The sequence below is a fragment of the Eptesicus fuscus genome, chromosome 8, assembly GCF_027574615.1.
Source record: "Eptesicus fuscus isolate TK198812 chromosome 8, DD_ASM_mEF_20220401, whole genome shotgun sequence".
Lineage (NCBI taxonomy): Eukaryota > Metazoa > Chordata > Mammalia > Chiroptera > Vespertilionidae > Eptesicus > Eptesicus fuscus.
In genome coordinates, this window is record NC_072480.1 from 76,234,917 (window position 1) to 76,248,183 (window position 13,267).

Sequence of the window (13,267 nt, forward strand, 5' to 3'; positions counted from 1 at the left end):
TATATAGATAGATATAGATAGATATAGATATAGATATATATAGATATATATAGATATATATATAGTTGTAATAAAGGCATGCCTTTGGGTGGCTATATCATGCCTTTGGGTGGTTAGGTAACGTGGTGGGCAGAATAACAGCCCCCAAGGTGCCCACGTCTAGTTCCTGAACTTGTGAATATGTTACCTCAAATGGCAAAAAGGACTTTGCAGGTGTGATTAAGGATTTTAAATGAGGCAATCATTCTGGGTTATTTGGAGGAGTGCACTGTAATCACAAGGTCCTTGTAAGTGAAAGAGAGAGGCAGGAGGGAGGCTCAGAGTCAGAGAGAGATTTGAAGATACTACTCTGCTGGCAATGAAGCTGGAGGAAGAAGCCACGAATGAATGCTGATGGCCTCTAGAAGCTGAAAAAGGCAAAAAACTGTATTCTCCACTGGAGCCGCTTGAAGGAAAACAGCCCTGTCCACACCTTGACATGAGCCTGGTGAGACCCATTTTTAAAAAAATTTTTTTTTTTATTGATTTCAGAGAGAGAAAGGGAGAGGAAGAGAGAGAGAAACATCAATGATGAGAGAGAATCATGGACCAGCTGCCTCCTGCACACCCCACCCTGGGAATGGAGCCCGCAACCTGGGCATGTGCCGTGACTGGGAATTGAACCGTGACCTCCTGGCCCATAGGTCAATGTTCAACCACTGAACCATGCAGCCGAGCCTGGTGAGACCCATTTTAGATAGCAATTAAAGATTAGGAAACAAAATTAGAACTCTGCCAAATGTTTACAAGCTCAGGGGAGGTTTGACTAATGGAGGAAATTCTATTTATGTTCCTCTTCTCACATTCTCCCCCAGCATTTGCTCTCAGATTCTGTCTAAACTGATCTAACAGAATTCTTGCTGAAGGCAGGCCAGGGTGGTCAGACATCACCTGGGGAATGGAAGGGGGTGAGGAATTTGTTGATGTATGGGAGGGGGATTCTGGCTAAACTGACAGAATTCTTAGTAAAATTGGATGCCACATAAAAGCACATGCAAGTCCAAAAGTCAGGCCTAGTTGATAAAGCGTGTAGCCTTTTTCCTGATAAGGGAGCTTGAGTAAGGTTTAGTGGATGAGAGAATCTTTGTCAGTGGAATCATACAATATGTGGCCGTTTGTGACAGGCTTCTTTCACTAAGCATTCTGCACGTGTCAACACTTAATTCATTTTTATTGCTGCATAATATTCCAATGCATGGATTCAAAGTTTGACTAGATCAAGGTGTTTTTTTTAGTGTTTATTGTTTTTGATCACAGTGTTCTTTACCTTTTGGGTTTGTTTGCCAAAAGACAATCTGAAAGAGACACTTGGATGTGACAACAATAGTAAAAGTTTAAATACATCAAGTGCCAGGACTTGGTGTGCCTGCTTATTTAACCCCCACAACCGGTCTCTGAGGTGGGTATCGTTAATTTTCCACGTGAGAAAAAACGCAGCCCATTTGGAACCAAGGAACTTACCCAACGCCAGTGAAACGGGATCTGAACTCAAACCCAGGCCTGGACCCTGGGTGCCCGCGCCCCACCGATAACGAGTTACTGAGTGAACGATGCAGGGACACGTACATGGGCTGCTCGTGCTAGGGCACTCCAGTCGGAGAGAAAAGGCACCCAGGTCTCCCCACAAATCCCGGGCCACCCACGGCTAAGAGAGCGCCTCGGAACCAAACAGCGCGACACCAGTTTCCGGCGCCGGAGGGAACACATTTGCGGAGGACTTCCGGGGAGAGGCCTGGCCCGGAGCGGAAGAAGCTCGGCGGCTGCAGCGCGGAGTCTGTCAGTTCAGCCGGGATTAGGGCACTCGCAGCTCGGGGCTGGGATCCGGGTCTGCTCAGCGGGCAGCGGGAAGGAAGGTGCGCGGTGGAGGGCGCTCGTCCGGACTTCCCGCAGCGCGGCCATGAACCTGGAGCGGCTGCGGAAGCGTGTTCGGCAGTACCTGGACCAGGTGGGCGGACCGACTCGGGGAGCGCGGGCCGCGGGAGTCGTGAGGGGAGCCCGCCACTGCCCTTTTCCTCCGGGGGAACTGCGGTTTGGGGTTTGGTGGTGCAGGGCTCGGCCGGGCCTGGGCCGTCTCTGCAGCCGAGAGGACGAGGAACACTGAAAATGAAAGCCCCCTAAACTCAGGGTGAGCCTTACGGACACCTGAGGTCCTGTCTGCTGCCGGCCTAACTCCTGGGCACACAGTAGGTGCTCAATGCAGACTTAGGTTGAGTGGAAATTGAAGAATTATTTTTAGGAGGAAAGTTGCAGGGTGGCCTTTGAATTTAGCTAGCTAATAGAAAATGTGTGAGAAGTTGCCATTCTTATTTGGCCGGATTTAAGCGAATAAAGATACAGACAAGCCTGTTGCCTCAAAATCAGCTCTCATCTACTGATGATGTAAACTGTAAACTACATCTGTGTTCCCCGCACGGCCCTCCAGGGAACAGCAAGCAGTGTTTGAGAAAGAAGTGTCTCCAGAATCAGCAGCATCAGTTTAATCTAGGATGTCACTTAAGTTTTAGTAAAATGTGTGCTCTCCCAATAAATTGGAAACCAAGGGAGAGAAAAGCATGTTCTTCAATGTGAGATGTTCAGGATTGGTTGTGAAACGATGCTGCCACGTGTTCGCAGTACTTTGGAGGGCTCTATTTTGGTTTACACATGCTTCCTGAGCACTTTTCTTTGGCGCTGGGGATGCTGTGAGAAATGAGACAGGCCTGCTTGCCACCCTTGGGGCACTTAACATTGAGCAGATTTGTAACCATCTATTAGCATTCCTCCTCCCACTTGGGCAACTGAGTTCCTAATTTGAATCCAGGAGGACTGAGGCAAGGATTGTAGAAAAATTGAGAACTATTGCTAATGACTAGATACTGCAAAATAATCACTTAAATTTCCTACTATTTTAGATACCTGCTCATAATTTTTTTCTGTTTTTAAAACTATTCTTTTCCATCCCCTTAGCCCCCTCCTTTGACAACTATCAGCTTGTTCTGTATATCTAAGGTTCTGCTTTTCTTTTTTGTTTTTTAGATTCCATTTATTAGTAAATCATACCATATTTGCCTTTCTCTGTCTGACTTATTTCACTTAACCCTCTAGGTCCATACATGTTGTTGCAAATTTTGGGGGGACACTCCCCCTCTCCCCCCCACACTCACCATATCTTCTTTGTGCTCTCATCTACTGATGATGTACACGAGGTTACTTCCATATCTTGGCTGTTGTGAGTATCCTGAAATGATCATAGGGGTGCATGTAACTTTTTGAATTAGTGTTTTGGTTTTCTTTGGATAAATACCCAGGGCTTGGCCAGAAGCAGAATTGCTGGGTCATAAGGAAGTTCTGTTTTTCATTTTTTAAGGAAACTCCGTACAGTTTTTCATAGTGGCTGCACCAATTTGTAATCCCACCAACAGTGTACAAGGGTTCCCTTCTTATCCACATTCTCACCAGCACTTATATATTGATTTATTGATGATATCCATTCCGACAGGTGTGAGGTGATATCTCATTTTTATTTTAATTTGCATTTCCCTGATGATTAGTGATATTAAGCATCTTTTCATGTCTATTGGGCATCTGTATGTCCTCTTTGGAGAAATGTTTATTCAAGTTTTCTGCCCATTTTTTAAATTAGATTGTTTGTGTTTTGGGTGTTAAGTTGTATGAGTTCCTTGGATTATTTTGGATATTAACACCTTATTAGATGTATCACTTGTGAATACTTTTTCCCATTCAGTAGGTCGTCTTTTTATTTTGTTGATGGTTTCCTTCACTGCAAAAACTTTATTTTGATGTAGTTGAATTTTGTTTATTTTTCCTTTTGTTGCCCTTACCCAAGATATATCTAAAAAGATATTGCTAAGAGTGATGTCAGAGTTTACTGCCTATGTTTTCTTGTAGAAGTTTTATGGTTTTAGGTCTTAAATTTAGGTCTTTAATCTATTTTGAGTTTATTTTTGTGTGTGGTCCAACGTCTCTCTTTTTTTTTTTTTTTTTTTTTGCATGTGTCTTCATTTTTCCTAGTACCACTCATTAAAGAGACCATCTTTACCCCATTGTATATCCTTGCCTCCTTTGTCACAGATTAATTGACCATATAAGTGAGGATTTATTTCTGGGCTCTCTATTCTAGCCCATTGATCTGTATCTCTGTTTTTATGCTAGTACCTGCGGATACATTTTTGCAGTGTATAAGTTTATTTTAAAAAACTGCCTTGTTGAACTGTATATATAATGATCTTACAATAATTTTTTTATTATATCATTGAACTGAAACTTACCTAGCTGAGATATAAGATAAAGATATAATTGATAGACTCCTACTACATGTAAAAAAATACCGCATTCTAATAATATTAGATAGTTGTTTAAAAGTTGAAATAACAGGGAAATTATTGCTTTTTTCTTATACAGCAACAGTATCAAAGTGCTCTATTTTGGGCCGATAAAGTAGCTTCACTCTCTCATGGTAAGTGACAAATCCTAATTTTTTAAAATTTCTCTGTCTTTAAAAATCTTTCTATTTTACCTTGTACCTCTGACCAATTAAGGAATTTTTCCCCCAGAGGAACCCCAGGACATTTATTGGTTGGCTCAGTGTCTTTACCTGACCGCACAGTATCATCGAGCAGCTCATGCACTTCGGTCACGAAAACTCGATAAAGTAAGTGATTGTATGAATGTTAAAGCTTTTCAGAGCTTTTTAAGACTATCCTTAAATTAGTATCGTAGGTGTTTGTTTTATGTGAAAATTATTTAAAAGGATTTAATTTTGCTATTCCTAATCTCAGTCACTTTGTTTTTCCTTCCCACCTCTAGTCACCAAGTTTTGAAAATTCTGTTTTCTAAAATAGCTCTGAAGTTATGGATAGTCCTTTCTACCTTGTTACCACTCATACGTGTCAGGCCTTTAGTTTGTCTGGTTTGTTGTTTTTGTCTCTTGTCTCTCTTCTCCAGTAACATCTTTCCCACTCCCCACCTTCCCTGTCTCCGGTTAATTTTTTAAACTCTCACAGGGGTGGTCTTCCTGAAACACAGAATGGAACCTGATGGTGCCATTGACGATATCGTTCAGTGATTTCCCATTTCCTACAGGATAAAATCGGACGCATTAATAGACTCCTTTATGATTTCTCACCAGTCTACTTCTAACCGCCTACCACCATCAGTACATGTAACACGTGCTGAATACTGGTACTACCTTGTACAAGTGGCGATTATTCAGACTCAGTGCCTAGAATGCTGAGTAACTCCTCACTTACCTTCTCCCCTGCAGATGTTTCCTTTTCTTCTTCAGGTGGCAAGTACTTTTTATGCCCTCTTTCTGTTGTGAAAGAAACTGTGCTGTGTTTATGGCTCCCCTGCTGTAACCTCCCGGAGGGCAGGCCCTTACTTTGAATCTCGGTACCTAGTAAACAGTAGGTTTATGATGGGTATGGGTTAAAAAAGACTGGATTTTTTTTCTCTACAAGAGTAAAAGAAATTATGAAACTAGCTTTATTTCATCTTCATAGTTTTCTTTTAGAGTGAAGATGCACAGTACCTTGACCACTATTTTAATAGATTAATTTCTTTTCTAGTTGTATGAATCTTGCCGCTACCTTGCAGCTAGATGCCATGTAAGTATCCTCTCAGTTTTCTTTTTATTTGGTAAAAGTTTAATTATGTGAATGTTATGCATCTCTCACATATGTGTAAGAATTCTAATGATGGAGTTTGGCAGATTAGTATTTTGTGAGGAAATGTTCTTTTCTTTAATATTGTTTGCTACAAAATATTATTCTCCACATGCATGAAGAAAATTCCACTTTAGACATTAATATTTTTTTAAAAATATGTTTTTATTGATTTCAGAGAGGACGGGAGAGGGAGAGAGAGATAGAAACATCAATGATGAGAGAGAATCATTGATTGGCTGCCTCTTGCCCGAAACGCAGGCGTGTGCACTGACCAGGAATCGAACTGTGACCTCCTGGTTCATGGGTCGACTCTCAACTACTGAGCACACTGGTTGGGCTAGACAGTTTTCAATTTAAGTAATGAATGGGTATATTATTCATTAACCTTTTAAAATCTATAGTATTGCCCTGGTCAGGTGGTTCAGATGGTTGGAGTGTCATTCCATACACTAAAAGGTTGTGGGTTTGATTCCCAGTCAGGGCACATACCTAATTTGCAGGTTCCATCCTGGTCGGGGTACATAGAAGAGGCAGCAATTGATGTTTTTCTCCCATAGTCTCTTCCTAAAAAAAAAATCCATGAAATCTGCAGTATTTGTGTCTAAATCTAGTGTTTGAAGTCATGGCTGACGAACGGTATTTCTGTTTTCTACATAGTATGCTGCGAAAGAGCATCAGCAGGCTCTCGATATTCTTGATATGGAGGAGCCTATCAACAAACGATTATTTGAGAAGTATTTAAAGGATGAAAGTGGCTTGAAAGACACCCCCAATGACTGGGAAATGTCACAGTCCTCAGTAAGTAATATTATAATAAGCATGCTTCAGTAACATCAGTAAGAATTAGCAAGCATAAATTATTTTATTTTACTTGAGTATAACCGTGTTAAAGTATGTTGGTTGCCTACTTAATTTGCCTACCGAAATTCAAAACGATTTTGAGACATTTTTGAGCCATCAGTTGGAAGCGATAATTATGTTCTCAGATGCTTGAATCTGAACTAGGCTGATTTGAGATCTTCCTTCCGTTTGATGCTTTAAACTACTCCCCACAGGTGGCATAGTCTTTACCCTTACTGAGTTCTAACAGTGTTTGTACCTACTCCCAAGAAACTTTGATTACCATAGGTTGTTTTTTTGTAGGGGGTGGTTTGGTGTTTTTATTTATGATATTTGTGTATTTCAGTTTGTATACTTTCTATCTGTATGAAATTGCAAATTCCTTGCTGGCAGAGATTATATAATATAGATGACATCTACATTCAGATTACTAATCTGGACTGTTACTCCTTTTTTTTTTTTATTAACAGCTTTCTCGATAAATAATCCACATGCCATGCAATTCATTCATTTAAAATGTTCAGTTGCTTGGCTTTTAGTATATTCACAGAGCTGTACAACCCTCACCACAGCAACTGTAGAACATTGTTACTTCAGAAAGAAACCCTGACTGTGTAGCCGTTACCCATCACTTCCCCCATTTTCCAGTTATTTTTTATAACTGTTAATAAGGAACTTGTAAGTCACCTCAAAAATGTAGGAATACTGTACATTTTTAGGTGTTTCTCTCTCTTTTGTACTGTTTGTATATTTTATGTACTAAGAAGTGCACATTCATTTTTCTGCTAAGAAATGCATTTGTGAGGGAGCTTGGTATTATTATATTTGGACTTCTTATCCATTAACTTATCTGCTAAGAAATACATGATTTATTTGTAATGTATTATTAAAGTACTTTTTAAAAAATAACTTATTGGATACTGCATAGGTCTAAGATTCTCTCATAAGGTACTCCAGTGTTTTTTAAATTTTGATTTTATAATGAATATTCTTCAGCCTTGTACCAGTTTTAGCCTTTAAGCTCAGTTATGTGTTTCTTGAGATTCAGAGTCTGGAACATCAATCAGATTTTTACATTCTATTGTTAATGATGATAGTGAGGTAACTACTGTGTAAGCACCTTACCATGTGCTAGCTCTACAGAGATTATCGCCTCTGCTCTTCACAGAGCCCTGTAATTTAGATGAGAAAAGGAAACTGAGGCCAAGAGCAGTTACATCACTTGTCCAAGGTCACTAAGTGTCAGAACTGGAATTTGAACTCAGGTCTGTTCAGTTCCAGAAAGCCATGCTCCTAACCACTGTGTTACATTGCTGCCAGTTTTCTAATAGTTACTAAGATCCTTTCATTGAGACCTACCTGTCAAACTGTTAAAGTTTGATTCAGTATATGTGTGCTGTTTGCCGTCTTGAAATCCTTACTCTATTTGAGAAAAACAGGTAATGAAAAAAGTAGAGTGACATGTTCACTATAAAGAAGTGCTGAAGTGAGGAAAGCTTAGGGAAGATGGATTAGAGAAGTTTTATCTGCCTTCATGTTTCTGTTTATACTATGTCTGACAGTGGGGTGGAAAAATCCTTTTAGATTAAAAAAAAAAAGTCCTGAGCCTTCAGATTATATAACATTTTTGATAAATTAAGTTTAAAAGTATTGGCTTAGTATGTGACTCATATTTTTCCAACAGATAAAGAGTTCTATTTGTCTTTTACGAGGGAAAATCTATGACGCTCTAGATAACCGAACCCTAGCTACCTATAGCTATAAAGAAGCTTTGAAGCTCGATGTCTATTGTTTTGAAGCGTTTGATCTTTTGACGTCACACCACATGTTGACAGCCCAAGAAGGTTTGGAAACTCAGGTGTTTGTATGTTTAGCACAATTGATATTCTTTTTGTGTGTTTTTCCCCCTGAAATCTGTGAGTCGACAGCAGGCTCTGTACAGATTTAGATTTAAATAGACCTATTAACTTCCTTAGTGTCTTCAAATATGAAGTGCATTACAGAATACAATACTGGGCAGTTCCTGTTGCAGTCAGAATCCTTAGGGATTGTGATGTGATGAGACCATATTTTTGAGAAGTGATTTGAGGTAATATAAACAAGATTTCAGTATCTGATTACGTGGCTCTCAACCTGACTGCGTTTTAAATTCCCGAGGAGCTTTAAAAACCTCAGTGTACAGGTCCCAGCTCCAGACCAGTTGAATCAGAATCTCTGGTGGGGAGGCTCTGGCATGGTTTAAGGTTTCCAAATGATCCTAAGGCACACACAATAAGGGCCAAGGACCATTGACCTAGAGCAGCGATTTTCAACCAGTGTGCCGCAAGAAAAATTCTAAAGTAATACCTATTTAGTCCTCTTCTCCCTTAGATTGTCAAATAAGAAAATGACAACAGCCAGCAAACACAATATCCGTTTGGTGTAATGAATCAAAAGTTACCTATTTTTTTGTTGTTGTTGTCAGATCGGCAAAAAAATACATTTTTTGGTGTGCCGCAGAATTTTAGTAGTTAGGTTGTATGTGCCATGAGATGAAAAAGGTTGAAAATCATTGACCTACAGCATCAGCAGTGATGTGAGGTGGATAAGCAAGGGAAACAGAGAGAAAATGGGGATGTTATATTAATGAGATTCAAACATATTTTAGCCTAGTGCAGTGGTTCTCAAACAGGGTGATTTTTGCCTCCTAGGGGACATTGAGCAGTATCTGGGGACATTTTTGATTGACATAACTTGGGGATGGGGAGGTTGCTGCTGATTGCTAGTGGGTAGAGGCCAGAGATCCTGCTGAATCTCCTGTGGCGCATAGGACAGCCAACACCACAGAGAACTGTCCACGCAAAGTGCAGTAGTGCTGGGGCTGGGAAATGGCCTGGTGGAAGCATGGCCCTCCAGGTAGTCCTCGTCACCTGGGCCTGAACCACTGTCTTAGCTTTCTCTAGTACATTTTGATCTTGTTATTTTCTTTTTTGAGTTTGACTTATTTAGACCAAGAACTATAGAAGAATACTTTTCATTGCTGACTCTCCCTGCCCCCATAAATATTGTGATGACATTATTTTTTTCTCAATGTTTTTAAGAAAAAGAACTCCTTGAATCACTACCTCTTAATAAGCTCTGTACTGAAGAACAGGAATTGCTACGTTTTCTTTTTGAGAACAAATTAAAAAAGGTAAGTAAAAACACAGTTAGTATTTGCATTATGCGAGTATCTTATTTCTTTCATTCAATTTGGCCTCTATTCTTTTACTAGTTAAATTTTTAGAAATTTTTATTAATCTAGCACATTTGCAAAAATAGATTTAGATTTCTTAAAAAAGCTTCAAAAAATATGTCTTCCTCCCAGGGACTTCTTATACTATCAGATAAATGGAATGATGTTGCATGAAAATGAGGATTTTTTTCTTATGCATCCTGAACTTCTACTTTGTAAAATACTTCCTCTATGGAATTCCGTGATAAAATTAAGCTCATTGGGAGGAGTACTGATGAGTCTTGAAGTTAAAAATGTTTCCAGAGGCTCACATGTGTCCTTATGTAAATCCTTTAAACACTTGGGTCAGATTGAATCTGCCTTTTGACTTGGTGTAGCTCATTGAATTTACATTTACCTTCCTCTGTTTCAGTATAATAAGCCGAGTGAAACTATTATCCCCGAGTCTGTAGATGGTTTGCAAGAGAATCTGGATGTGGTAGTATCTTTAGCTGAAAGACATTATTATAACTGTGATTTTAAAATGTGCTACAAGCTTACTTCTGTGTAAGTATATCTGCTTATTTTTGTGTAGGAACATTTCATCTAAGATATGCATGGGGCATGCTTTCTGAGTAATCTTGAACTAATTGATGGTAATTAAGTTGCCTTTACTACTTTGCAGAATACCAAAGAGGATTATTCCATTAACTGGGGAGTATACATGTCCCTTATTTCAGTCTTTGATAGTCTGCAAGTTTGAAAATACCATTCTGGCTAGTTTTATGAATCTCTTCTATGTTAGAGACTAATAAAATCCAAGAGGTACTAGTGTTCAGTCAGGCTCACTGACTAGCCAACCCATCTTACAAGTTTTCCAGTGTACATAGTTCAGACTTGTCCTTTACTAAATCACACATACCATTTTTAGTGGATCTTTAGGGTTGCATAAATCCTTAAATTCACAAAAATTTTAATTGATAAATACTTATATCTATTTTATATTTCACATTGTTTTTGATCCTTCTAAATAATTGGACTACTTATTTAATGTTACAGTTCTATTGATTTAAAGTAAATGTATGCGATATTTATTTTCATTCCAAATGGGAATTTTCCTTTTCACTTATAACCTAACTAGAGGCCCAGTGCATGAAATTCATGCACCTCAGTCCAGCCTGCACCCTCTCCAATCTGGGACCCCTTGAGGTACGTCCGACTGCCCTTTCTGGCCCGATCCCAGAGGGATAAGGGCTAAACGGGCAGTCGGACATCCCTCTCACAATCCAGGACTGCTGGCTCCCAACTGCTTGCTTGCCTGCCTGCCTTCCTGATTGCCCCTAACCGCTTCTGTCTGCCAGCCTGATTACCCACTAACCACTCCCCTACCAGCCTGATCGACACCTAACTGCTCCCCTGCCAGCCCAATTGCCCCTAACTGCCCTCCCCTGCCAGCCTGGTCACCCCCAACTGCCATCCCCTGCTGGCCCGGTCACCCCTAACTGCCCTCCCTTGCCAGCCTGGTCGCCCCTAACTGCCCTCCCCTGCTGGCCCGATTGCCCCTAACTACCCTCTCCTGCTGGCCTGGTCACCCCTAACTGCCCTCCCCTGCCAGCCTGGTTGCCCCTAACTGTCCTCCCCTGCAGGACTGGTCACCCCTAACTGTCCTCCCTTGCCAGCCTGGTCGCCCCTAACTGCCCTCCCCTGCCAGCCTGGTTGCCCCCAACTGCCCTCCCCTGCCAGCCTGGTCGCCCCCAACTGTCCTCCCCTACAGGCCTGGTCACGGCTAATTGCTTTCCCCTGCTGGCTGGTTGCCCCAAATTGCCCACCCCTGCAGGCCTGGTGCCCCTTCCCCACCCTCCCCTGCAGGCCTGGTTGCCCGTAATTGCCCTCCCCTGCCGGCCCAGTCACCCCTAACTGTCCTCCCTGGCCGACCTGGTTGCCCCTAACTTCTCTCCCCTGCTGGCCTGGTCGCCCCCAACTGCCCTCCTCTGCAGGCCTTGTCCTTCCCAACTGCCCTCCCCTGCTAGCCTGGTTGCCCCTAACTGCTCTCGCCTGCTGGCCTGGTCGCCCCCATCTGCCCTCCCCTGCAGGCCTGGTTCCCCCCAACTGCCCTCCCCTGCAGGCCTGGTCCCCCACAGCTGCCCTCCCCTGCAGGCCTGGTCGCCCTAACTGCCCTGCTCTGCCGGCCTGATTGCCCCCAACTGCCCTCCCTTGCAGGCCTGGTCCCTCCCAACTGCCCTCCCCTGCTGGCCTGATCACCCACAACTGCCTTCCCCTGCCGGCCATCTTGTGGCAGCCATCTTGTGTCCACATGGGGGGGCCATCTTGTATGTTGGAGTGACGGTCAATTTGTATATTACCTCTTTATTAGATAGGATAATGTGTTAAGAAAGTAAAAAAATTATTATAATCCCCAATATTGTACATAATGCTGTAATGACTACTTAATCATAACTAGTTATAATGAGTATTGTGCTGTTTCTGGGGTAGTAATGTGTTGCTTTAACTTTCAGAGTAATGGAAAAAGATCCTTTCCATGCAAATTGTTTACCTGTACATATAGGGACACTTGTGGAGCTGAATAAAGCAAATGGTAAGAATTTTTCTGTTAACTCTTGAAATCCTATCTCACAAGTACTGGATAATTGAAGTCATAGGTTATAACATAATAAAAGTAACAACTGGGAGAAGAAATGCTTATCAAAGCAACCAATGGTCTATTCTGTTATCTCAACAGAACACTCTATTTCCTTATCCCTGCTTCCTGCTCCCTTGTCTCAAATGTAATTTGTGGTTTAAGTGTTCAGTGGCAGTTCTGCCTTTTTTCTCTTTTTTCTGTAAAATTCTTAAATAAACTGATACGGCAGAAGTCAATAACTTTTTAGAAGTTGGAAGCAGGCAGATTTTTTTTGCTCAGGTTTTCCATATCTTAACATTTTAGAAATATTTAGTTGTGTTTGGACTGTATTCGCCTTTAAATCTTTTAGGCTGAATAATGAGTCCTGTCGAAAGAAAAAGCCAGTCACTCTAACTCCAAATCCCTGCCGCTTCCAGTGTGGTCTATGACCGACAGCATCATATCTCCTGGCAGCTTGTTGGAGATGCAGATGCTCCAGCTGCCCTGGTCTAATGAATTCAAGGTTGCATGTAGGAAACACCATCGTGACGTGCCAAGGACTCACTTATTATTCAAGAGGAAATTATAAACTTGAAAGATTGGTCAACCGAACTGGTTGTAGGTATTTAAGATGGTCCATGATAGGCCCCTGGAGTAAGAGACATGAGTTGTTAAGATAGGTAAGGTACTTTGAAATAATCTCTTAAGGACCATGAAGTGCCTTACTATGTTTCATTCTTCTAATTTTCTAGTCACTCAGCAAGTGCTCAGTGCCTGTTTATAGGTTGGGCACCAGGTAAAGAATTGTGTCTGGGGGATGGGGGGAGAGGGTTTGAATAAAAGCCATAGTATCCACCCTTGGAGTTTCTGTATTTTATTGGGTAAATGAATTTTTATTCTAAAAAGAAA

General features: G+C 41.3%; 1 protein-coding gene across 1 annotated transcript in view; it reads left to right on the forward strand.

Moving 5' to 3' along the window:
- Window positions 1-1,789: 1,789 nt before the first annotated feature.
- CDC16 (cell division cycle 16) overlaps window positions 1,790-13,267 on the forward strand; it is a 34,541-nt gene continuing 23,063 nt past the window's right edge. Inside the window, exons 1-9 of the mRNA XM_008143902.3 lie at window positions 1,790-1,984; window positions 4,441-4,495; window positions 4,593-4,690; window positions 5,607-5,645; window positions 6,363-6,503; window positions 8,230-8,389; window positions 9,626-9,717; window positions 10,172-10,305; window positions 12,255-12,334. Of these exons, the coding sequence (XP_008142124.1) occupies window positions 1,937-1,984; window positions 4,441-4,495; window positions 4,593-4,690; window positions 5,607-5,645; window positions 6,363-6,503; window positions 8,230-8,389; window positions 9,626-9,717; window positions 10,172-10,305; window positions 12,255-12,334 (847 nt within the window). The 5' untranslated portion in view covers window positions 1,790-1,936. The remainder of the gene's footprint in view (window positions 1,985-4,440; window positions 4,496-4,592; window positions 4,691-5,606; window positions 5,646-6,362; window positions 6,504-8,229; window positions 8,390-9,625; window positions 9,718-10,171; window positions 10,306-12,254; window positions 12,335-13,267) is intronic.